At 25.7% G+C, this 25,861-nt stretch overlaps 2 protein-coding genes across 2 annotated transcripts in view; both read right to left on the bottom strand.

Annotated features, from left to right (window-relative positions):
* Positions 1-4,052: 4,052 nt before the first annotated feature.
* Positions 4,053-5,498, bottom strand: LOC141393900 (uncharacterized). Its single transcript, XM_073967510.1, has 3 exons — positions 4,941-5,498; positions 4,329-4,883; positions 4,053-4,265 (listed from the first exon to the last, which is right to left on the bottom strand). Exons 1-3 carry the CDS (start codon positions 5,291-5,293, stop codon positions 4,169-4,171), a joined length of 1,005 nt encoding a protein of 334 aa, XP_073823611.1. The 5' UTR covers positions 5,294-5,498; the 3' UTR covers positions 4,053-4,168.
* A 6,690-nt stretch (positions 5,499-12,188) lies between these two features.
* The window catches only part of LOC141392206 (uncharacterized), a 43,584-nt gene continuing 29,911 nt past the window's right edge, over positions 12,189-25,861 (bottom strand). Inside the window, exons 2-7 of the mRNA XM_073965160.1 lie at positions 23,628-25,566; positions 23,557-23,564; positions 23,481-23,483; positions 13,467-13,798; positions 12,443-12,982; positions 12,189-12,364 (exon numbers count right to left, since the gene is read on the bottom strand). Coding sequence (XP_073821261.1) covers positions 12,265-12,364; positions 12,443-12,982; positions 13,467-13,798; positions 23,481-23,483; positions 23,557-23,564; positions 23,628-25,566 — 2,922 coding nt within the window. The 3' untranslated portion in view covers positions 12,189-12,264. The remainder of the gene's footprint in view (positions 12,365-12,442; positions 12,983-13,466; positions 13,799-23,480; positions 23,484-23,556; positions 23,565-23,627; positions 25,567-25,861) is intronic.

The following is a 25,861-nucleotide window of genomic DNA, read 5'->3' as shown; positions in this document are numbered from 1 at the left end:
ATATCCACGATTAATGAAAAAATATTCTTTAAAAAATCCACGATTAATGAAAAAATATTCTTTAAAAAATCCACGATTAATGAAAAAATATTCTTTAAAAAATCCACGATTAATGAAAAAATATTCTTTAAAAAATCCACGATTAATGAAAAAATATTCTTTAAAAAATCCACGATTAATGAAAAAATATTCTTTAAAAAATCCACGATTAATGAAAAAATATTCTTTAAAAAATCCACGATTAATGAAAAAATATTCTTTAAAAAATCCACAATTAATGAAAAAATATTCTTTAAAAATCCAATTTTAATGAAAAAATATTCTTTAAGAAATCCACGATTAATGAAAAAATATTCTTTAAAAAATCCACGATTAATGAAAAAATATTCTTTAAAAAATCCACGATTAATGAAAAAATATTCTTTAAAAAATCCACGCTTAATGAAAAAATATTCTTTAAAAAATCCACGATTAATGAAAAAATATTCTTTAAAATATCCACGATTAATGAAAAAATATTCTTTAAAAAATCCACGATTAATGAAAAAATATTCTTTAAAATATCCACGATTAATGAAAAAATATTCTTTAAAAAATCCACGATTAATGAAAAAATATTCTTTAAAAAATCCACGATTAATGAAAAAATATTCTTTAAAAAATCCACGATTAATGAAAAAATATTCTTTAAAAAATCCACGATTAATGAAAAAATATTCTTTAAAATATCCACGATTAATGAAAAAATATTCTTTAAAAAATCCACGATTAATGAAAAAATATTCTTTAAAATATCCACGATTAATGAAAAAATATTCTTTAAAAAATCCACGATTAATGAAAAAATATTCTTTAAAAAATCCACGATTAATGAAAAAATATTCTTTAAAATATCCACGATTAATGAAAAAATATTCTTTAAAAAATCCACGATTAATGAAAAAATATTCTTTAAAATATCCACGATTAATGAAAAAATATTCTTTAAAAAATCCACGATTAATGAAAAAATATTCTTTAAAATATCCACGATTAATGAAAAAATATTCTTTAAAAAATCCACGATTAATGAAAAAATATTCTTTAAAATATCCACGATTAATGAAAAAATATTCTTTAAAAAATCCACGATTAATGAAAAAATATTCTTTAAAAAATCCACGATTAATGAAAAAATATTCTTTAAAATATCCACGATTAATGAAAAAATATTCTTTAAAAAATCCACGATTAATGAAAAAATATTCTTTAAAATATCCACGATTAATGAAAAAATATTCTTTAAAAAATCCACGATTAATGAAAAAATATTCTTTAAAATATCCACGATTAATGAAAAAATATTCTTTAACAAATCCACGATTAATGAAAAAATATTCTTTAAAAAATCCACGATTAATGAAAAAATATTCTTTAAAAAATCCACGATTAATGAAAAAATATTCTTTAAAAAATCCACGATTAATGAAAAAATATTCTTTAAAAAATCCACGATTAATGAAAAAATATTCTTTAAAAAATCCACGATTAATGAAAAAATATTCTTTAAAAAATCCACGATTAATGAAAAAATATTCTTTAAAAGATCCACGATTAATGAAAAAATAGTCTTTAAAAAATCCACGATTAATGAAAAAATATTCTTTAAAAAATCCACGATTAATGAAAAAATATTCTTTAAAATATCCACGATTAATGAAAAAATATTCTTTAAAAAATCCACGATTAATGAAAAAATATTCTTTAAAAAATCCACGATTAATGAAAAAATATTCTTTAAAAAATCCACGATTAATGAAAAAATATTCTTTAAAAAATCCACGATTAATGAAAAAATATTCTTTAAAAAATCCACGATTAATGAAAAAATATTCTTTAAAAAATCCACGATTAATGAAAAAATATTCTTTAAAAAATCCACGATTAATGAAAAAATATTCTTTAAAAAATCCACGATTAATGAAAAAATATTCTTTAAAAAATCCACGATTAATGAAAAAATATTCTTTAAAAAATCCACGATTAATGAAAAAATATTCTTTAAAAAATCCACGATTAATGAAAAAATATTCTTTAAAAAATCCACGATTCATGAATAAATAAATATTTTTTAAAAAAATCGTTTATTAAAGATCCACAAATAATGAAAAAAATATTGTTTAAAATCCATGATTAATAAAAAATATTCTTTTAAAAAATCCACGAATAAGAAAGTGTTCTCTAAAAGTCCACTAATAATGAAACTATATTGTTAAAAAATCCACGAATAATGAAAAATTATTCTTTAAAAATCCACGAATAATGAAAAATTATTCTTTAAAAATCCAATTTTAATGAAAAAATATTCTTTAAAAAATCCACAATTAATGAAAAAATATTCTTTAAAAATCCAATTTTAATGAAAAAATATTCTTTAAGAAATCCACGATTAATGAAAAAATATTCTTTAAAAAATCCACGATTAATGAAAAAATATTCTTTAAAAAATCCACGCTTAATGAAAAAATATTCTTTAAAAAATCCACGATTAATGAAAAAATATTCTTTAAAATATCCACGATTAATGAAAAAATATTCTTTAAAAAATCCACGATTAATGAAAAAATATTCTTTAAAATATCCACGATTAATGAAAAAATATTCTTTAAAAAATCCACGATTAATGAAAAAATATTCTTTAAAAAATCCACGATTAATGAAAAAATATTCTTTAAAAAATCCACGATTAATGAAAAAATATTCTTTAAAATATCCACGATTAATGAAAAAATATTCTTTAAAAAATCCACGATTAATGAAAAAATATTCTTTAAAATATCCACGATTAATGAAAAAATATTCTTTAAAAAATCCACGATTAATGAAAAAATATTCTTTAAAATATCCACGATTAATGAAAAAATATTCTTTAAAAAATCCACGATTAATGAAAAAATATTCTTTAAAAAATCCACGATTAATGAAAAAATATTCTTTAAAATATCCACGATTAATGAAAAAATATTCTTTAAAAAATCCACGATTAATGAAAAAATATTCTTTAAAATATCCACGATTAATGAAAAAATATTCTTTAAAAAATCCACGATTAATGAAAAAATATTCTTTAAAATATCCACGATTAATGAAAAAATATTCTTTAAAATATCCACGATTAATGAAAAAATATTCTTTAAAAAATCCACGATTAATGAAAAAATATTCTTTAAAATATCCACGATTAATGAAAAAATATTCTTTAAAAAATCCACGATTAATGAAAAAATATTCTTTAAAAAATCCACGATTAATGAAAAAATATTCTTTAAAATATCCACGATTAATGAAAAAATATTCTTTAAAAAATCCACGATTAATGAAAAAATATTCTTTAAAATATCCACGATTAATGAAAAAATATTCTTTAAAAAATCCACGATTAATGAAAAAATATTCTTTAAAAAATCCACGATTAATGAAAAAATATTCTTTAAAAAATCCACGATTAATGAAAAAATATTCTTTAAAAAATCCACGATTAATGAAAAAATATTCTTTAAAAAATCCACGATTAATGAAAAAATATTCTTTAAAAAATCCACGATTAATGAAAAAATATTCTTTAAAAAATCCACGATTAATGAAAAAATATTCTTTAAAAAATCCACGATTAATGAAAAAGTATTCTTTAAAAAATCCACGATTAATGAAAGAATATTCTTTAAAAAATCCACGATGAATGAAAAAATATTCTTTAAAAAATCCACGATTAATGAAAAAATATTCTTTAAAAAATCCACGATTAATGAAAAAATATTCTTTAAAAAATCCACGATTAATGAAAAAATATTCTTTAAAAAATCCACGATTAATGAAAAAATATTCTTTAAAAAATCCACGATTAATGAAAAATATTCTTTTAAAAATCCACGATTAATGAAAAAATATTCTTTAAAAAATCTACGATTAATTAATGAACATTTATTTATGTTTCCTTATTGGAAGGTGCACGAAAAACTATTTAACAAAAAGTCAAAACTTTTGAGGCCCCCTTAAAAATATTCTATTAAATATCCTCGTTCCAAAGAATATATTTAATATTTTCTACATAACTGTAATTTTGTTTATAATACATTTATGTTTATGGAATACGATTGTCATTGTCCTTCGAATACGCGTTTCTTTGTGGTTATTGTGGTATACAGTTCTTTGTGCGTTCATGATATACAAAACCCGGTTTACAAATGCATCGATTGCGATTGTAACAAATGCCATTTGCGCAGGACCTGAAGAGAAACACATATCTCATTATTAAAATCTCCAGAAAATATTCAAAATTTCCAACTTACTGATAACAATCCGATTGACAAACCCCGTCCTGGAGCCTATAACCAGGATTACAAACACACATTCGTGTTACACCGAAAGCCTGGCACTCGCCACCCGGTCCACATTCTGGATCACAGACAGGCTTACAACCACCATCGGTTAAAGTGAAACCCTCAATACAACCACATACCTCGGGAGCGGTGCAATTGTGTAAAGGATCTGTGCCACATCCTTTACTACATATGGGACGACAATATAGCCGCGTTTCATCCAACTTATAACCCGGATCACATTCACAGCTGCCATCGAGGTAACAACGTCCATTTAGGCAGCCCATAGGGCAAATGAAAACACAATCGCCGCTATCATTGCGCACATATTCATCATAACACTCACATACGTTGGGCGCCACACATTGGCCATTGCGACATTTGTCACAGACCGGAATGCAGCGACGTTCACCACGCCAACGCAGCAGACCATAGCCGGGACAGCATACCTTAATGGGTGTTACACGTTGTGATTTATCGTCTGTCATTTTGATGACCCAAGAATATTTGTCCACAGCTTCGGTGCTGAAAAGCGGAAACTTTCTTATGAAGCTTGTATTCTCACATATGACATCTACTTACGGTACATAAATCAATTGCATATGATCACCGTGGGTACCACATTCTTCCTTGGCAACAGGTGGTTCAATTGGGCTACCATCACGCCATTGATTTTCATTGGGCAACATGTATAAAGCTCGTCTTTCCAATCTATCAAATGTGTATGGCTCTTGATCCTCCTCCTCTTCAGCATCATGGTATTCATTTCCTATATATGATTCATATACTTCAGCTGGTTCTTCCTGATACAATTGAACAGGTTCGAATTCAGGTTCCATCATCATCATAGAGGAAATAATACAAATTTGTTGTATAAGAAGAATGTAGGCAATTCCGATTGCCGGAATTTTAATACCTTTGAAAAATTCCAACATCTTTTGGCTTCGAATAACAAAATTTTTTATAAGTCTTCAAGTTGTTTTCATTTGTATAGATAATTTGAAACTAAAGCAAAAGAATTTGCATAATAGAGAGACAGATTTCTACACTAACCGAGCTTGAGCTCTCAATTAAAGATTGCTGTAAAGGAAATGATAAGATTCCATTGTTTTGATTAGAGTTGTTTTTGTTATTTTGTTTTGAGTGCCAACTCAGAATTAACATTGACTTTTTTCGAAATTAAAGACAACGCTCAATGTTTTTAGTAGGAAATGCTATGGTGAAATAACAGGGTGACTCATACATTTTTTTCAAGAATATTTTTCACAAAGACTCCAAATTGTGGATTTTTTTAAGAATATTTTTTCATACAGCCCTCCCTCCAAAGCGTGGATTTTTTAAAGAATATGTTTTCATATAGCCCCCCAAAGCGTGGATTTTTTAAAGAATATTTTTTTCATCCAGCAATCCCTCCAAAGCGTGGATTTTTTAAAGAATATGTTTTCATATAGCCCCCCAAAGCGTGGATTTTTTAAAGAATATTTTTTCACACAGCCCTCCAATGCGTGGATTTTTTAAAGAATATTTTTTTCATCCAGCCCTCCAATGCGTGGATTTTTTAAAGAATATTTTCTCACATTAGTTTTGAAGCGTAGATTTTTAAAAAAAATATTTTTTCATATTGGTTTTGAAGCGTGGATTTTTAAAAAAATATTTTTTCGTATTGGTTTTGAAGCGTGGATTTTTAAAAAAATATTTTTTTGTATTGGTTTTGAAGCGTGGATTTTTTAAAAAAATATTCTTTCATATTGATTTTGAAGCGTGGATTTTTAAAAAAAATATTTTTTCATATTGGTTTTGAAGCGTGGATTTTTAAAAAAATATTTTTTCGTATTGGTTTTGAAGCGTGGATTTTTAAAAAAATATTTTTTCATATTGGTTTTGAAGCGTGGATTTTTAAAAAAAAATATTTTTTCATATCGGTTTTGAAGCGTGGATTTTTAAAAAAATATTTTTTCATATTGGTTTTGAAGCGTGGATTTTTAAAAAAATATTTTTTCGTATTGGTTTTGAAGCGTGGATTTTTAAAAAAATATTTTTTCATATTGGTTTTGAAGCGTGGATTTTTAAAAAAAAATATTTTTTCATATCGGTTTTGAAGCGTGGATTTTTAAAAAAATATTTTTTCATATTGGTTTTGAAGCGTGGATTTTTAAAAAAATATTTTTCATATTGGTTTTGAAGCGTGGATTTTTTTAAAAAATATTTTTTCATATTGGTTTTGAAGCGTGGATTTTTAAAAAAATATTTTTTCATATTGGTTTTGAAGCGTGGATTTTTTTAAAAAATATTCTTTCATATTGATTTTGAAGCGTGGATTTTTAAAAAAATATTTTTTCATATTGATTTTGAAGCGTGGATTTTTAAAAAAAAATATTTTTTCATATCGGTTTTGAAGCGTGGATTTTTAAAAAAATATTTTTTCATATTGGTTTTGAAGCGTGGATTTTTAAAAAAAAATATTTTTTCATATCGGTTTTGAAGCGTGGATTTTTAAAAAAATATTTTTTCATATTGGTTTTGAAGCGTGGATTTTTAAAAAAATATTTTTTCGTATTGGTTTTGAAGCGTGGATTTTTAAAAAAATATTTTTTCATATTGGTTTTGAAGCGTGGATTTTTAAAAAAAAATATTTTTTCATATTGGTTTTGAAGCGTGGATTTTTTAAAAAAATATTTTTTCATATTGGTTTTGAAGCGTGGATTTATAAAAAAATATTTTTCATATTGGTTTTGAAGCGTGGATTTTTTTAAAAAATATTTTTTCATATTGGTTTTGAAGCGTGGATTTTTAAAAAAATATTTTTTCATATTGGTTTTGAAGCGTGGATTTTTTAAAAAAATATTCTTTCATATTGATTTTGAAGCGTGGATTTTTAAAAAAATATTTTTTCATATTGATTTTGAAGCGTGGATTTTTAAAAAAAAAATATTTTTTCATATTGGTTTTGAAGCGTGGATTTTTAAAAAAAAATATTCTTTCATATTGGTTTTGAAGCGTGGATTTTTAAAAAAATATTTTTTCATATTGGTTTTGAAGCGTGGATTTTTAAAAAAAAAATATTTTTTCATATCGGTTTTGAAGCGTGGATTTTTAAAAAAATATTTTTTCATATTGATTTTGAAGCGTGGATTTTTAAAAAAAAAATATTTTTTCATATTGGTTTTGAAGCGTGGATTTTTAAAAAAAAATATTTTTTCATATTGGTTTTGAAGCGTGGATTTTTAAAAAAATATTTTTTCATATTGGTTTTGAAGCGTGGATTTTTTAAAAAAAAAATATTTTTTCATATCGGTTTTGAAGCGTGGATTTTTAAAAAAATATTTTTTCATATTGGTTTTGAAGCGTGGATTTTTAAAAAAATATTTTTCATATTGGTTTTGAAGCGTGGATTTTTTTAAAAAATATTTTTTCATATTGGTTTTGAAGCGTGGATTTTTAAAAAAATATTTTTTCATATTGGTTTTGAAGCGTGGATTTTTTAAAAAAATATTCTTTCATATTGATTTTGAAGCGTGGATTTTTAAAAAAATATTTTTTCATATTGGTTTTGAAGCGTGGATTTTTAAAAAAAAATATTTTTTCATATCGGTTTTGAAGCGTGGATTTTTAAAAAAATATTTTTTCATATTGGTTTTGAAGCGTGGATTTTTAAAAAAAAATATTTTTTCATATCGGTTTTGAAGCGTGGATTTTTAAAAAAATATTTTTTCATATCGGTTTTGAAGCGTGGATTTTTAAAAAAATATTTTTTCGTATTGGTTTTGAAGCGTGGATTTTTAAAAAAATATTTTTTCATATTGGTTTTGAAGCGTGGATTTTTAAAAAAAAAATATTTTTTCATATCGGTTTTGAAGCGTGGATTTTTAAAAAAATATTTTTTCATATCGGTTTTGAAGCGTGGATTTTTAAAAAAATATTTTTCATATTGGTTTTGAAGCGTGGATTTTTTTAAAAAATATTTTTTCATATTGGTTTTGAAGCGTGGATTTTTAAAAAAATATTTTTTCATATTGGTTTTGAAGCGTGGATTTTTTAAAAAAATATTCTTTCATATTGATTTTGAAGCGTGGATTTTTTTAAAAAATATTTTTTCATATTGTCTTTGAAGCGTGGATTTTTTAAAAAATATTTTTTCATATTGTCTTTAAAGCGTGGATTTTTTAAAAAATATTTTTCATATCGTCTTTGACGCGTGGATTTTTTAAAAAATATTTTTTCATATTGTCTTTAAAGCGTGGATTTTTTAAAAAATATTTTTCATATCGTCTTTGACGCGTGGAGTTGTTAAAAAATATTTTTTCATATTGTCTTTGAAGCGTGGATTTTTTAAAAAATATTTTTTCATATTGTCTTTGAAGCGTGGATTTTTTAAAAAATATTTTTCATATCGTCTTTGACGCGTGGAGTTGTTAAAAAATATTTTTTCATATTGTCTTTGAAGCGTGGATTTTTTAAAAAATATTTTCTCATATTGTCTTTGAAGCGTGGATTTTTTAAAAAATATTTTCTCATATTGTCTTTGAAGCGTGGATTTTTTAAAAAATATTTTCTCATATTGTCTTTGAAGCGTGGATTTTTTAAAAAATATTTTCTCATATTGTCTTTGAAGCGTGGATTTTTTAAAAAATATTTTCTCATATTGTCTTTGAAGCGTGGATTTTTTAAAAAATATTTTCTCATATTGTCTTTGAAGCGTGGATTTTTTAAAAAATATTTTCTCATATTGTCTTTGAAGCGTGGATTTTTTAAAAAATATATTTTCAAAGCGTGGAGTTTTTTAAAAAAATATTTTCTCGAAGAATGGATTTTTTAAAAATATTTTATCGAAGCGTGGAGTTTTTAAAAATATATTTTCAAAGCGTGGAGTTTTTTAAAAATATTTTCTCGGAGCGAGGATTTTTTAAAAAAATATTTTTTCAAAAAGAGTGGATTTTTAAAAAAATATTTTTTCAAAAAGAGTGGATTTTTAAAAAAAATATTTTTTCGAAGAGTGGATTTTCTAAATAATTTTTCTCGAAGCGTGGATTTTGTAAAAAATATTTTTTCGAAGAGTGGATTTTCTAAATAATTTTTCTCGAAGCGTGGATTTTGTAAAAAATATTTTCTCGAAGCGTGGATTTTTTAAAAAAATATATTTTCGAAGCGCGGATTTTTTATAGAACACTTTCTCGAAGATGAGATTTTTTTAAAGAACATTTTCTCGAAGATGGGATTTCTTTAAAAATATTTTCTCGATTTTCTGGACTTTTTAAAAAATATTTTCTCGATTTTCAGGATTTTTTAAAAAATATTTTCTCGAAGCTTGGATTTTTTAAAAAATATTGTGGATGTTTTAAAAAATATATTCTCGAAGCCTGGATTTTTTAAAAAATATTTTCTTGAAGCGTGGAGTTTTTAAAAAATATTTTCTCGAGGCCTGGATTTTTTAAAAAATATTTTCTCGAAGCGTGGAGTTTTTAAAAAATATTTTCTCGAAGAGTGGATTTTTTAAATAAAATTTTCTAGAAGCGTGGATTTTTTAAAAAATATTTTCTCGAAGACTGGATTTTTTAAATAATATTTTCTCGAAGCGTAGATTTTTTAAAAAATATTTTCTCAAATCGTGGATTTTTTAAAAAAATATTTTCTCGAATCGTGGATTTTTTAAAAAATATTTTCTCGAAGCGTAGATTTTTACACAATATTTTCTCGAAGCGTGGATTTTTTAAAAAATATTTTTTCATATTGTCTTTGAAGCGTGGATTTTTTAAAAAATATTTTTTCATATAGTCTTTGAAGCGTGGATTTTTTAAAAAATATTTTTTCATATAGTCTTTGAAACGTGGATTTTTTAAAAAATATTTTTTCATATTGTCTTTGAAGCGTGGATTTTTTAAAAAATATTTTTTCATACAGTCTTTGAAGCGTGGATTTTTTAAAAAATATTTTTTCATATAGTCTTTGAAACGTGGATTTTTTTAAAAATATTTTTTCATATTGTCTTTGAAGCGTGGATTTTTTAAAAAATATTTTTTCATATAGTCTTTGAAGCGTGGATTTTTTAAAAAATATTTTTTCATATTGTCTTTGAAGCGTGGATTTTTTAAAAAATATTTTTTCATATAGTCTTTGAAGCGTGGATTTTTTAAAAAATATTTTTTCATATAGTCTTTGAAACGTGGATTTTTTAAAAAATATTTTTTCATATTGTCTTTGAAGCGTGGATTTTTTAAAAAATATTTTTTCATATTGTCTTTAAAGCGTGGATTTTTTAAAAAATATTTTTTCATATTGTCTTTGAAGCGTGGATTTTTTAAAAAATATTTTTTCATATTGTCTTTGAAGCGTGGATTTTTTAAAAAATATTTTTTCATATTGTCTTTGAAGCGTGGATTTTTTAAAAAATATTTTTTCATATTGTCTTTGAAGCGTGGATTTTTTAAAAAAATATTTTTTCATATTGTCTTTGAAGCGTGGATTTTTTAAAAAATATTTTTTCATATTGTCTTTGAAGCGTGGATTTTTTAAAAAAATATTTTTTCATATTGTCTTTAAAGCGTGGATTTTTTAAAACATATTTTTTCACATTGTCTTTGAAGCGTGGATTTTTTAAAAAAATATTTTTTCATATTGTCTTTGAAGAGAGGATTTTTTAAAAAATATTTTTTCATATTGTCTTTGAAGCGTGGATTTTTTAAAAAATATTTTTTCATATTGTCTTTGAAGCGTGGATTTTTTAAAAAATATTTTTTCATATTGTCTTTGAAGCGTGGATGTTTTTAAAAATATTTTTTTCATATTGCCTTTGAAGCGTGGATGTTTTTAAAAATATTTTTTTCATATTGCCTTTGAAGCGTGGATGTTTTTAAAAATATTTTTTTCATATTGCCTTTGAAGCGTGGATTTAAAAAAAATATTTTTCATGTTTTCTTTAAAGCGTGGATTTTTTTTAATATTTTTTCATTGTTTTTCTTAAGCGTGGATTTTTTTAAAAATATTTTTCATGTTTTCTTTAAAGCGTGGATTTTTTTAAAAATTTGGATTTTTTTAAAAATATTTTTCATGTTTTCTTTAAAGCGTGGATTTTTTTAAAAATATTTTTCATGTTTTCTTTAAAGCGTGGATTTTTTTAAAAATATTTTTCATGTTTTCTTTAAAGCGTGGATTTTTTTAAAAATATTTTTCATGTTTTCTTTAAAGCGTGGATTTTTTTTAAATATTTGTTCATTGTTTCTCTTAAGAGTGGATTTTTTTAAAAATATTTTTCGTACTGTTTCTTAAGCGTGGATTTTTAAAAAAAAAATTTCACATTGTCTCTAAAAAATTTCACATTGTCTCTTAAGCGTATATTTTTTAAAAAAAATTTCACATTGTCTCTTAAGCGTATATTTTTAAAAAAATATTTTTCGTATTGCCTCTTAAGCGTATATTTTTAAAAAATAAAAATAATAAAAAATATTTTTTAATATTGTCTTTGAAGTAAGGATTTTTTAAAACACATTTTTCATATTGTTTTTTAAGTTTTTCAAAAAAAGTTTTAAGTTTTTTAAAAAGATATTTTTCATATTGTCTTCAAAGCGTATTTTTTTAAATATTGTCTTTAAAGCGTGTTTTTGTTAATATTTTTCATATTGTCTTTAAAGCGTAGAATTTTTAGAAAATATATTTTTTGTACATCCCTCTAAGGCGTGCATTTTTTAAAGAATATATTTCCATAAAGCTGCCCAAAGCGTTGTTTTTTAACAAATATTTTTCCATAAAGCCCTCTAAAGCAAGTTTTTTTGTAAATATTTTTTCATATATGCTGGGATTTTCTTAAGAATATTTTTCATAAAGCTTTCCAAAGCGTGGATTTTTTAAAAAATAGTTATTTTTAATGTTTTATTATTTATTGAATAAAAACTATATCTAAATTATTTTCCATTTACGACATTGGTATGCAATTTCCCGTGCTTTCCATGTAAATAAATCCTGGATTGCATATGCAACGATGGCGGCTATAACACATGCCGTTTTCGCAAGGCCTACAAGAATACAAACGACAAAAATATCAATTACAAAATGCCCACTCATATATCCACCTCCACAAATCCTCTACTTACTGATAACACACTGCATGGCATACACCATCCTTCAGTGTATAACCCGATTTACATTCACATTTCCCACTGGCATTACATTCTCCACCAGGACCACATTCTGGATCACATACCGCCTTACAACCATGATCTGTTAGTATATAACCATTGATGCAACCACACACTTCGGGTGCGGTACAATTTAGCAGTGTATTAGTACCACAACCTTTACTACAGATGGGACGACAAAAACGTCGTGTTTCATCCAATTTATAACCGGGATCACATTTGCAGCTACCATCCAAATAGCAGCGACCATTTAAGCACCCCAAAGGACAACTAAAGACGCAATCTCCGTTATCATTGCGTACAAAGCCATCATAGCATTCACATTCATTGGGACCCACACATTTGCCATTGCGACAATTTTCACAAACCGGTACACAGATATCACGTTGCCAATTGCGAACAACTGTATAACCTTCGCAACACAGGCTAATTGTCGTGTGACGGGCCTTCTTTTCGAGGATTTTAATGTAGGTATATTTGTCGATGTCTTCATTACTGAAATTAAAGAAAAGAATTAGGAAAATTTAGCTGGAATATACCTTTCAGATTTATTCTTAAAAAATTTAAGTCTACACAGGGAAAGTAATTCATACATATTATGAATAGTGATCATAAAGTGTTGCCTATGTTCAATTCATGCATATTATGAACATTGTTCCTAAAGCGACAAATAGTATAATTTGGAAAATGTATATGCGAATTATACAACCAAGCAAAACCATCACTGAAGATGTTGGATCGTACATATTTGTTTTGACTTGCGTACAAAGACAAAGTATCGGAAGAGATGGTGTGGTCTTCCACACTATAGCTTCCATGAAACGAAACAAGTACCAAATCATTTTCAAATTGGTCTTTCCATTGAAGTTTTGGCCTTTCCTTGCGGCGTATACTGTGAAATGGCTCGTATCCACATGCCTTCCTTTGTAGTTGTAAGCTATACCTAGCTTACATCATTTTCTTTTTCTTCTTTACTTACCTTATTGTAATCGTATACATGTGTGTTTGATTTCCGCCTTCGGAATCACAATCATTGCTGTAGTCACCGCCACGTCTTTGAATATTGCCAACCAATGCATTTGGAGCATATCTTGTTGCAGCAGCTTCAGATTGATATTGATTTCTTGAATTTGGTATATAACTTGATGGACTGGCATAGCGGGAACGTTTCGTCTGTTCGTAGGCTTTGGCTTCTGCCGTTTGAAAAATAAAACTGAATTGTTGGGCTAACAAGGTCACACCTAGGCAGGTCACAAACAAATTCACGAACTGCAACATGTTTTCTTGTCGATTTCTTCCGTTGCAAAAATACTAAAATACTTTAACGTTTGATTTAAATTGAAATACTACTACTTTTATTCAGATTTACAGAGTCCACTATAGAAGAAGAAAAAAAAATGCCAATTGTAATGAAATAACTTTATAGATTGAACTTCCGATTCAAGTCTAATTTGTTTCTATGGGAAGTCTCTCTCTCTCAATCGAATCCAACAACTGATAACAAGCATTGTTTTGATTCATATTTTCAGATTTGTTTATGAGAGAGAAGATCGGCCATTGATTTTGACATTAACATTGAATTGTCAAAAGTGAAGGTATGTCCGGCTTTTCGATTGTTTATTGAAATCAAGAAAAATATATAGAAACATACTTATCGTTTGATTAAAATTACAGGGTGATTCAAATGTTTTGTGTACTCGTATATCTAAGCGATTGATGTACTTTCATAGAAGAAAAAAATTATGTGGCTTCATGACAAAAATATTTTTTAAAATCCCACGTCTAGGCTCCATCAAAAAATATTCTTTAAAAACAATCCACGTCTAAGGCTCCTTGAAAAAATATTTTAAAAACCACACCTTTGGGTCTTTGAAAAAATACTTTTTTTAAATCCAAGCATTTGGCTATTTGAAAAAAATTTTTTTAAAAAATACAAGCCTTTGGCTCCTTGAAAAAATACAAATTTTTTAATCACGCCTTTACGAATTTGAACAGCACCTTAAAAAAATATGTATTTTTTTAAATCCACGCCTCTGGCTAGTTGAACAAATATTTTTTAAAACATACAAGCCTTTGGCTCCTTGAAAAAAAAAAAATCCACGCTTTTCATGTTTCATAAAAAAATATTTGAAAAATCTATGATTCGTCAAAAAATATTTTTTTAAAAATCAACATCTCTGATGTTTCATTAAAAAACGTGGATTTTTAAAAATTTTTTTTTCTTTCCAGGAGCCAAAGGCGTGGATTATTTAAAAAATATTTTCGCAAGGAGCCAAAGGCTTCTATTTTTGATTTTTTTTTTAAATTCACGTCTCTGATGTTTCTTAAAAAAATATTTTTTAAAAATCCACGTCTCTGATGTTTCTTAAAAAAATATTTTTTAAAAATCCACGTCTCTGATGTTTCTTAAAAAAATATTTTTTAAAAATCCACGTCTCTGATGTTTCTTAAAAAAATATTTTTTAAAAATCCACGTCTCTGATGTTTCTTAAAAAAATATTTTTTAAAAATCCACGTCTCTGATGTTTCTTAAAAAAATATTTTTTAAAAATCCACGTCTCTGATGTTTCTTAAAAAAATATTTTTTAAAAATCCACGTCTCTGATGTTTCTTAAAAAAATATTTTTTAAAAATCCACGTCTCTGATGTTTCTTAAAAAAATATTTTTTAAAAATCCACGTCTCTGATGTATCTTAAAAAAATATTTTTTAAAAATCCACGTCTCTGATGTTTCTTAAAAAAATATTTTTTAAAAATCCACGTCTCTGATGTTTCTTAAAAAAATATTTTTTAAAAATCCACGTCTCTGATGTTTCTTAAAAAATTTTTTTTAAAAATCCACGTCTCTGATGCTTCTTAAAAAAATATTTTTTAAAAATCCACGTCTCTAATGTTTCCTGAAAAAATATTCTTAAAAAATCCACGTCTCTCAGGTTTCATGAAAAAATATACTTTTAAAAATCCACGTCTCTGATGTTTCTTGAAAAAAAAAATATTTTTAAAAAATCCACGTTTAAGGCTCCTTGAAAAAATATGTTTTAAAAAAATCACGTCTGAAGCTCCTTGAAAAAATATTTTTTAGAAATCCACGTCTATGTCTCCTTCAAAAAATCATATTTTTTTAAAAAATCCACGTTTCATAAAACATTATTTTTTAAAAATCCAAGTTTCATAAAACAATATTTTTTAAAAAACCACGTTTCATAAAAATATTTTTTTTAAAATCCACATTTCATAAATATTTTAAAAAATCCAAGTTCCATAAAATCCACGTTTAATTAAAAAAATATTTTTAAAAATTTTATGTTTTTTGAAAAAATATATATTAAACAAGTAAAAAAGCATTAAGTTCGGCCGGGCCGAACTTTTCATACCCTCCACCATAAAATATTCTGAACTAAAATGGAATAATTACTTTTCATTCCTGTCCCCAACTTTAAGTGGGTACGTTAAAATGTCAGATAATGTTTATGTACATTTATGCTTCATTCGGGAGGCCCTTTTTTATGGTGCCTATATCTAACTATGTATGTTGACAATTTTTGGTGGGCTAGAAACTGGGAGGTACTGTTATATAGGGGTTATAATAAAACATGGGCCTATGTTGACAGTTTTTGATGGGAGCCTTTAATGTCAAATAACTCCTAATTCGGTTAAAAAATTTAGCTAGAATCTTCAAAATATCGAAAATCGGTACATAACGTGGGAACTTCAAATGTCATTAACAGTTAGTTCGGAGGTATCTGGGCTATACGAAAATATGAACTTAAATGAACCTTTATATGGGGGCTATACCAAAACGTGGACCTATGTCCACAAGTTTTGTCATATAAGTTTATTGACATTTAAGAATTTTAAATGTCAAATTGTAGCTACATCGGTCTGAAAATGTAGCTACAAACGTCAAAACACCGTAAAGCGGGGGGCACCGTTATATGGGGGCTATACCAAAACGGGGACCTATGTCCACAACTTTTGTTATATAAGTTTAGTGACACTTAAGAACCCTAAATGTTAAATTATAGCTAAATCGGTCTGAAAATGTAGCTAAAACTGTCAAAATACCGTAAATCGGGGGGTACCGTTATATGGGGGCTATACCGAAACGTGGACCTATGTCCACTAGTTTTGTTATATAAGTTTATTGACATTTAAGAACCCTAAATGTCAAATTATAGCTACATCGGTCTGAAAATGTAGCAAAAAACGTCAAAATACCGCAAATCGGAGGGTACCGTTATATGGGGGCTATACCAAAACGTGGACCTATGTCCACAACTTTTGTTATATAAGTTTATTGACACTTAAAAACCCTAAGTGTCAAAATATAGCTAAATCGGTCTGAAAATGTAGCTAAATCTGTCAAAATACCGTAAATCGGGGGTACCGTTATATGGGGGCTATACCAAAACGTGGACCTATGTCCACAACTTTTGTTATATAAGTTTATTGACACTTAAGAACCCTAAATGTCAAGTTATAGCTAAATCGGTCTGAAAATGTAGCTAAAAACGTCAAAATACCGCAAATCGGGGGGTACCGTTATATGGGGGCTATACCAAAACGTGGACCTATGTCCACAAGTTTTGTTATATATGTTTATTGACACCTAAGAAACCTAAATGTCAAATTATAGCCAAATCGGTCTGAAAATGTAGCTGAAAACGTCAAAATACCGCAAATCGGGGGTACCGTTATATGAGGGCTATACCAAAACGTGGATCTATGTCCACAAGTTTTGTTATATATGTTTATTGACACCTAAGAACCCTAAATGTCAAATTATAGCCAAATCGGTCTGAAAATGTAGCTAAAAACGTCAAAATACCGCAAATCGGGGGGTACCGTTATATGGGGGCTATACCAAAACGTGGACCTATGTCCACAAGTTTTGTTATATATGTTTATTGACACCTAATAAACCTAAATGTCAAATTATAGCCAAATCGGTCTGAAAATGTAGCTGAAAACGTCAAAATACCGCAAATCGGGGGGTACCGTTATATGAGGGCTATACCAAAACGTGGACCTATGTCCACAAGTTTTGTTATATATGTTTATTGACACCTAAGAACCCTAAATGTCAAATTATAGCCAAATCGGTCTGAAAATGTAGCTGAAAACGTCAAAATACCGTAAATCGGGGGGTACCGTTATATGGGGGCTATACCAAAACATGGACCGATATATCCCATCTTCGAACTTGATCTTCCGACGGCTAAAAAAATCGTATTCCCCAATTTTCAGCGAAATCGGTCAACAAATGCGACCTGTATGTTGCGAACGGACGGACGGACGGACGGACGGACGGACATGCATAAATCGACTCAGAAAGTGATTCTATGTATATCCCTAGAAGAAACTATGGGTCTATCTCGCTTCCTTTTGTATGTTACATACAAATGCACTAACACATAATACCCCTTACCACATAGTGGTGTAGGGTATAAAAACCACGTCTCTGACTTTTCTTGAACAAATATTTTTTAAGAAATCCACGGCTATGGCTCTTTGGAAAAATATTTTTTAAAAAATACACGCCTAAGGCTCATTGAAAAAATATGTTTAAAAAAATTCACGTCTGAAGCTCCTTGAAAAATATTTTTTAAAAATCCGCGTTTCATAAAAAAATATTTTTTTAAAAATCTAAGTATCATAAAAAAATATTTTTTTAAAAATACACATTTCATAACAAAATATTTTTTAAAAATCCACGTTTCATAAAAAAATATTTTAAAAAAATCACTTTATGCCTCTTTGAAGAAATATTTCTTTAAAAATCCATATATATATCTCTTTGGAAAAATATTTTTAAAAATTGACGTTTCATAAAATATATAAAAACCCACTTTTCATAAAAAATATTTGTTAAAAACCCACTTTTCATAAAAAAATATTTTTGAATAAATTAATGTCAATGTCTCATTGCAAAAAATATTTTTTAAAAATCCACGTTAATGTCTCTGTGAAATAATATTTTTTAAAAATTCACGTTAATGTCTTTTTTAAAAAATATTTTTGAAAGTAGAAAAGTATGTTATAAAAATCCACGTTTCATGAAAAAAATATTTTTGAAAGTAGAAAAGTATGTTATAAAAATCCACGTTTCATGAAAAAATATTTTTTAAAAATCCACGTTTCGGAAGAAATATTTTTTACATCCTCCTTTCAGAACACATATTTTTTTTTAAAATCCGCGTTTCATGAAAAAACATTTTTTAAAAATCTACATTTCATGAACAAATATTTTTTAAAACTCCACGCTTCATGGAAAAATATTTTTTAGAAATCCACATTTCATGAAAAAATATTTTTTTAATATCCACGTTTCATGAAAAAGAATTTTTTTTAATCCAGGTTTCATGAAAATAATTTTTTTTAATTTTTAAAATACACGTTTCATGGAAAAATATTTTTTAATAATCCAGGTTTCAGAAGAAATATTTTTTAAAACTCCAGGTTTCATGAAAAAAATATTTTCTTAAGTCCACTTTTCATGGAAAAAAATTAAAAAAATCCACGTTTCAATGAAAAATATTTTTAAAAAATACACGTGTTAATGAAAAATATTTTTAAAAACACCACGTTTTAATAAAAAAATATTTTTAAAAAATCCACGTTTAAATGAAAAATATTTAAAAAAATCCACGTTTTAATGAAAAATATTTTAAAAAAATACACGTTTTAATGAAAAATATTTTAAAAAAATCCCATTTTAATGAAAAAAATATTTTTAAAAATCCAGGTTTTAATGAAAAAATATTTTTAAAAATCCAGGTTTTAATGAAAAAATATTTCTAAAAATCCAGGTTTTAATGAAAAAATAGTTTTAAAAATTCAAATTTCATGAAAAAATATTTTTTTAGGACTCCACGTTTCATGAAAAATATATTATTTTAAATCCACGTTTCATGGAAAAACAAAAAATTAAAAAATCCACGTTTTAATGAAAAAATATTTTTAAATAATCCACGTTTTAATGAACAAATATTTTTAAAAGAATCCACGTTTTAATGAAAAAAATATTAAAAAAATCTCCGTTTTAATGAAAATATCTTTTTTAAAATCCACGTTTTAATGAAAAAAATATTTTAAAAAATACGCGTTTAATGAAAAAATATTTTTAAAAACTACACCTTTTAATGAAAAAATATTTTTAAAAAATACACCTTTAAATGAAATAATATTTTTAAAAAAATCCAAGTTTTAATGAAAAAATATTTTTAAAAAATCCGCGGTTTAATGAGAAAAATATTTTTAAAAATCAACCTTTTAATGAAAAAATATTTTTTAAAAAATCCACTTCTCATAAAAATATATTTTTTTTAAAGATCCACGTTTCATGAAAAATTATTTTTTAAAAATCCAACTTTCATTAGAAACTATTTATCAAAAATACACGTTTCATGAAAAAATCTTTTTTTAAAAATCCACTTCTCATTAAAAAAATATTTTTTAAAAATCAACGTTCATGAAGAAATATTTTTTAAAAATCAACGTTCATGAAGAAATATTTTTTTTTAAATCCACGTTTCATGAAAAGATATTTTTTAAAAACCAACGTTTCATGAAAAAATATTTTTTTTTCAAAAATCCACGTTTCTTAAAAAAATATTTTTTAAAAATATACTTCTTATAAAAAATATTTTTTTAAATCCACGTTTCATGAAAAAATATTTTTTAAAAATAAAAGTTTCATGAAAAAATATTTTTTAAAAACACATTTCTCATAAAAAAATATTTTTTTAAAAATCCACGTTTATGAAAAAATATTTTTTTAATAATCCACGATAATGAAAAAATATTGGTTTAAAAATTCACGTTATGAAAAAATATTTTTTAAAAAATCACGATTGATGAAAAAATATTCTTTAATAAATCTCTTCAATAAAAATAATAATAATAATAATAATAATAATAATAATAATAATAATAATAATAATAATAATAATAATAATAATAATAATAATAATAATAATAATAATAATAATAATAATAATAATAATAATAATAATAATAATAATAATAATAATAATAATAATAATAATAATAATAATAATAATAATAATAATAATAATAATAATAATAATAATAATAATAATAAGATAATAAAAATATTCTTTAATAACAAATCCACGTTTATGAAAAATTATTTTTTAATAATCCACGATAATGAAAAAATATTTGTTTAAAAATCCAAGTTTATGAAAAAATACTTTGTAAAAAAATAAAATCCACGTTGATGAAAAAATTTTTATTTGAAAAAATGTTCTTTAAAATCTAAGTTTTTAAAAACTTATTTCTTAAAAAATTCAAGTTTATGAAAAAATATTTTTGTAAAAATCTACGTTTATGAAATTTTTTTTTTTAAAAATCCACGTTTATGAAAAAATATTTTTTTAAAAATCCACGTTTATGAAAAAATATTTTTTTAAAAATCCACGTTTATGAAAAAATACTTTCTTAAAAATCCTCGTTTCGCATATTTTTTGCATATTCTGCATATTTTTTGCATATTTTTTGCATATTTCGCATATTTTGCATATTTTTTGCATATTTTTGGCATATTTTTTGCATATTTTTTGCATATATTTTGCATATTTTTTGCATATTATTGATATGAGCACAAATATCGAAAAATTGACCCTCAAAACGCCTAGATCCAAAATTTGAGTCCAATCGGATGAGAAATAAAAAACATGCAAAAATCCGATGTCTAGTTATAAAAATCCACGTTTCATGAAAAAATATTTTCTAAAAATCCACGTTTCAGAAGAAATATTTTTTTACATCCTCCTTTCAGAACACATATTTTTTTTTAAAAACCCGCGTTTCATGAAAAAATATTTTTTAAAAATCTACATTTCATAAACAAATATTTTTTAAAACTCCACGCTTCATGGAAAAATATTTTTTAGAAATCCACATTTCATGAAAAAATATTTTTTTAATATCCACGTTTCATGAAAAAGAATTTAATTTAAAAAAAATCCCATTTTAATGAAAAAAATATTTTTAAAAATCCAGGTGTTAATGAAATTTTTTTTTAAAAATCCAGGTTTTAATGAAAAAATATTTTTTAAAATCCAGGTTTTAATGAAAAAATATTTTTAAAAATTCAAGTTTCATGAAAAAATATTTTTTTTAGGACTCCACGTTTCGTGAAAAAAATATTATTTTAAATCCACGTTTCATGGAAAAAAGATTTAAAAAATCCACGTTTTAATGAAAAAATATTTTTAAACAATCCACGTTTTAATGAACAAATATTTTTAAAATGAAAAAAATATTTAAAAAAATCCACGTTTTAATGAAAATGTCTTTTTTAAAATCCACGTTTTAATGAAAAAATATTTTTAAAAACTACACCTTTTAATGAAAAAATATTTTTAAAAAATACACCTTTTAATGAAATAATATTTTTAAAAAATCCAAGTTTTAATGAAAAAATATTTTTAAAAAATCCACTTTTAATGAAAAAATATTTTTAAAAATCAACCTCAATCATGAAAAAATATTTTTTAAAATCCAACTTTCATTAGAAACTATTTATCAAAAATACACGTTTCATGAAAAAATCTTTTTTTAAAAATCCACTTCTCATTAAAAAAATATTTTTTAAAAATCCACGTTCATGAAAAATATTTTTTAAAAATCAATGTTTTTGAAAAATATTTTTTTTAAAAAATCCACTTTTAAAAAAATTATTTTTTTTAAAAAAACACGTTTATGAAAAAATATTTTTTTAAAAATCCACGTTTCATGAAAAAATATTTTTTTAAAAATCCACGTTTCATGAAAAAATATATTTTTAAAATCCAAGTTATGAAAAAATATTTTTTTAAAAATCCACGTTTCATGAAAAAATATATTTTTAAAATCCACGTTATGAAAAAATATTTTGTAAAAATCCACGTTTATGAAAAAATATTTTTTTAATAATCCACGATAATGAAAAAATATTGGTTTAAAAATCCACGTTATGAAAAAATATTTTTTAAAAATTCACGATTGATGAAAAAATATTCTTTAATAAATCTCTTTAATAATAATAATAATAATAATAATAATAATAATAATAATAATAATAAAAATAATAATAATAAAAATCCATGTTTATGAAAAAATATTTTTTTAAAAATCCACGTTTATGAAAAAATATTTTTTTTAAAAATCAACGTTTATGAAAAAATACTTTTGTAAAAATCCTCTTTTATGATTTTTTTTAATCCACTTTTATGAAATAATACTTTTTTAAAAATCCTCGTTTATGATTTTTTTTTAATCCACGTTTATGAAAAATGTTTATTAAAAATCCGTGTTTATGACGAAATATTTTTTTAAAAATCCACGTCTATGAAAAAATATTTTTTTTAAAAATCCACGTTTATGAAAAAATATTTTTTTAAAAATCCACGTTTATGAAAAAATACTTCTTTAAAAATCCTCATTTATGAAGTTTTTTTAATCCACGTTTATGAAAAAATATTTTTTTTAAAAATCCTCGTTTTTGAATTTTTTTAAATCTACGTTTATGAAAAATATTAATTTAAAAATCCATGTTTATAAAAAAAAATATATTTTTTAAAAATCCACTTCTCATAAAAGATATTTTTTTAAAAATCAACGTTTCATGAAAAATTATTTTTCAAAAGTCCACGTTTTAATGAAAAAATATTTTTCAAAAATCCACGTTCTAATGCAAAAATATTTTTAAAAAATGCAAGTTTTAAGGAAAACATACTTTTAAAAAATCCAGGTTTCATGGAAATATATTTTTTAAAAATCCACGATTAATAAATATATATTTTTAAAAATCCACGCTCATGAAAAATTATTTTTTAAAAATCCACCTATCACTAGGAATTATTTTGTACATAAAAAATATTTATAAAATCGCAAAAATTATTTTTTGAAAAAAAGTCCATGAAAAAATATGTTGGTTTTTATTTTAAATTCCACTTTCTTTATTTTAATTACACCTTAAACTTACAATCTAATAGAGTATTATTGTTAAGAAATTATTTTCATCCGCTTCCACCCTTCTGCAATCATAATTCATATTCCACCAATGGATCTGTAAGACAGAATACATATAACCAATAAATTCTATGTATAACTGAAAAAACATTTATCTTACCTTCAGGTTTGAAATATTTCCAATAGGCGACAAAAGCCAATGCGGTTATACCGCATATACCCATAATAGAGGCCACTACAATCCATAGAATATTCCCAGACTTTTCGTTCGAATCCGTGGTGATGATCATTTCATTGGAAGGCATTGCGGTAGTAGTGCTGATTGTTGTAGTAATTGTGGTTACGGATGGACGTGGTATTTTACATATATACATTAAGGGCTCTTCGTCGGAATCTTCTTCATCAATCTGACATACAAGTTGTGACTTTGCAACATCACAGTGACATAGAGATAAATTTAGACAAAGTTTATCATAAGGATCCAAACACAGATGGACACATTGGGGCGTTGAGGAGATGGAACCCAAGTCGTCATGTTCTTGCCAACATTGGCATTGCTGTAAACATTTTTGCAGCGTGGATGTTGTGGTTGATTCGTAGGGGGTAGTATGCAATATATTTTGTGGTGGCGGTGTTACACTGGGAGATGTGGCGATGATGGTGCTACGAGTTTCAGTGATGCTAATATCTTCTACTGTTGTGGTTGATTCTTGAACGTAAGTTGTTGTTGTTGTTGTGACCTTCTGACAATAACTATGATTGTACGATCCTGCACTTATTTCAATAGGTTCGTAGTTCTCGTGACATATACAAATATTAGGTTCCACACACATACCATTATGACATTCCGGTTCACAGAGGGGCTCACAGATGTTCACAGATCCTTCTTGAAGTTTATAACCCTCAGAACATTTACAAATTTCCGGTTCAACACAAGTACCATTTTGACAAGGCAGGGAACAGGTTGGCTCACAGCTATTATGGGGTCCCATCAAATATCCTGCATTACAAATACACACTTCAGGTCTATAGCAGAGACCATTTAAACAACCATCCTTGCAAATTGGTCGACATTGTTCCATTTCATCCATTTCATAGCCCTCGAAACATTCACATTTATTGGGTGCCACACATTTACCAAATGTTGAACAATCGTTCTGGCACTGAGGCTCACAGTAGATATTATAGATGGAAGTCATCTTCAGCTGATAGCCATTCAAACATTCACACTTATTCGGCTTGGTGCAGTGGGCATTTTCGGGACAGGGTTTTTCACACACTGGTTCACATTGATTGTTTTCCAACATCTTATAGCCCTTTAGACATGAACATGTATTGGGTGCAGTGCATCTTGCATTTTCAGGACATTTGGTCTCACACACAGGTTCACAGGTAGCATTGGTGGTCATGGCATAACCCTGTTTACACTCACATTGATTGGGTTTAGAACAGAAAGCATTTTCAGGGCATTCATTCTTACACTGAGCAACACATGCGAGAGTTTCCTCCTCTAGCTCATAACCCTCCAAGCATTCACATTGATTGGGACTCTTGCAAAAAGCATTCTCCAAACAGGGACTGTCACACAATGGCTCACATTTATCCTCCTTCTTAGTGTAACCTTCCAAGCAGACACATTCATTGGGTTTGGAGCATAACGAATTTTCAGGACATTCTGGGGAACATATTGCCCGGCAGATCATTGTTTCATTACCTGAGGTATTTTCCACTTTCTCATAACCCTTTGAACATGAACATTGATTTGGTTTCAAACACTCAGCATTTGCCGGGCATGCTGGATTACATATTGCCACACATTTGCCTTCAGCATTTTTCTTATATCCATCTGAACAGCTGCATACACCCGGCGAGGTACAGCGAGAATTTTCAGAACATCCAGAATAACAAACGGGTTCACATTTTGCAATAGAAGGATGTGAACTATAGCTAAAATAACCACTGCTACATTCACAGACATTGGGTCGGACGCAATGTGAATTTGCAGGGCATGTTGGCTGGCAAACAGGATCACATTGTGATGAGCCATTTTTCTTGTAACCCTGACAGCAGACAAACACAGTTTCGTAATCGGTGTAGTACTGAAAGGCAAATAAGAGAAAGAGAGGGGAGAAAATATTAGATACAGATTCTTTAAAAATCCACGTTTATGTCTCTTTGAATATATATATATATATATATATATATATATATATATATATATATATATATATATATATATATATATATATATATATTTTTTTTTTTTTTTTAAATCCAGGTTAATGTCTTTTTGAAAAAATATTTTTTTTACAAATCCACGTTAATGTCTCTTTGATTTTTTTTTCAAATCCACGTTAATGTCTCTCTGATTTTTTTTCAAATCCACGTTAACGT

The sequence above is a fragment of the Musca autumnalis genome, unplaced genomic scaffold, assembly GCF_047663935.1.
Source record: "Musca autumnalis isolate F117 unplaced genomic scaffold, ASM4766393v1 scaffold_2, whole genome shotgun sequence".
Taxonomy (NCBI): Eukaryota; Metazoa; Arthropoda; class Insecta; order Diptera; family Muscidae; genus Musca; species Musca autumnalis.
Note: the sequence above shows the minus strand (reverse complement) of the source record. Positions and strands in the feature narration are given on the sequence as shown.

Bases quoted from the DNA above. Each gene is read 5' to 3' on its own strand.
- LOC141393900 (XM_073967510.1), bottom strand. From the start codon at position 5,293: ATGTTGGAATTTTTCAAAGGTATTAAAATTCCGGCAATCGGAATTGCC. The intron at 4,884-4,940 runs GTAAGTAGATGT...TCCGCTTTTCAG, and splicing joins ATGCAATTGATTTATGTACC to CACCGAAGCTGTGGACAAAT. The intron at 4,266-4,328 runs GTAAGTTGGAAA...GTTTCTCTTCAG, and splicing joins TGTCAATCGGATTGTTATCA to GTCCTGCGCAAATGGCATTT.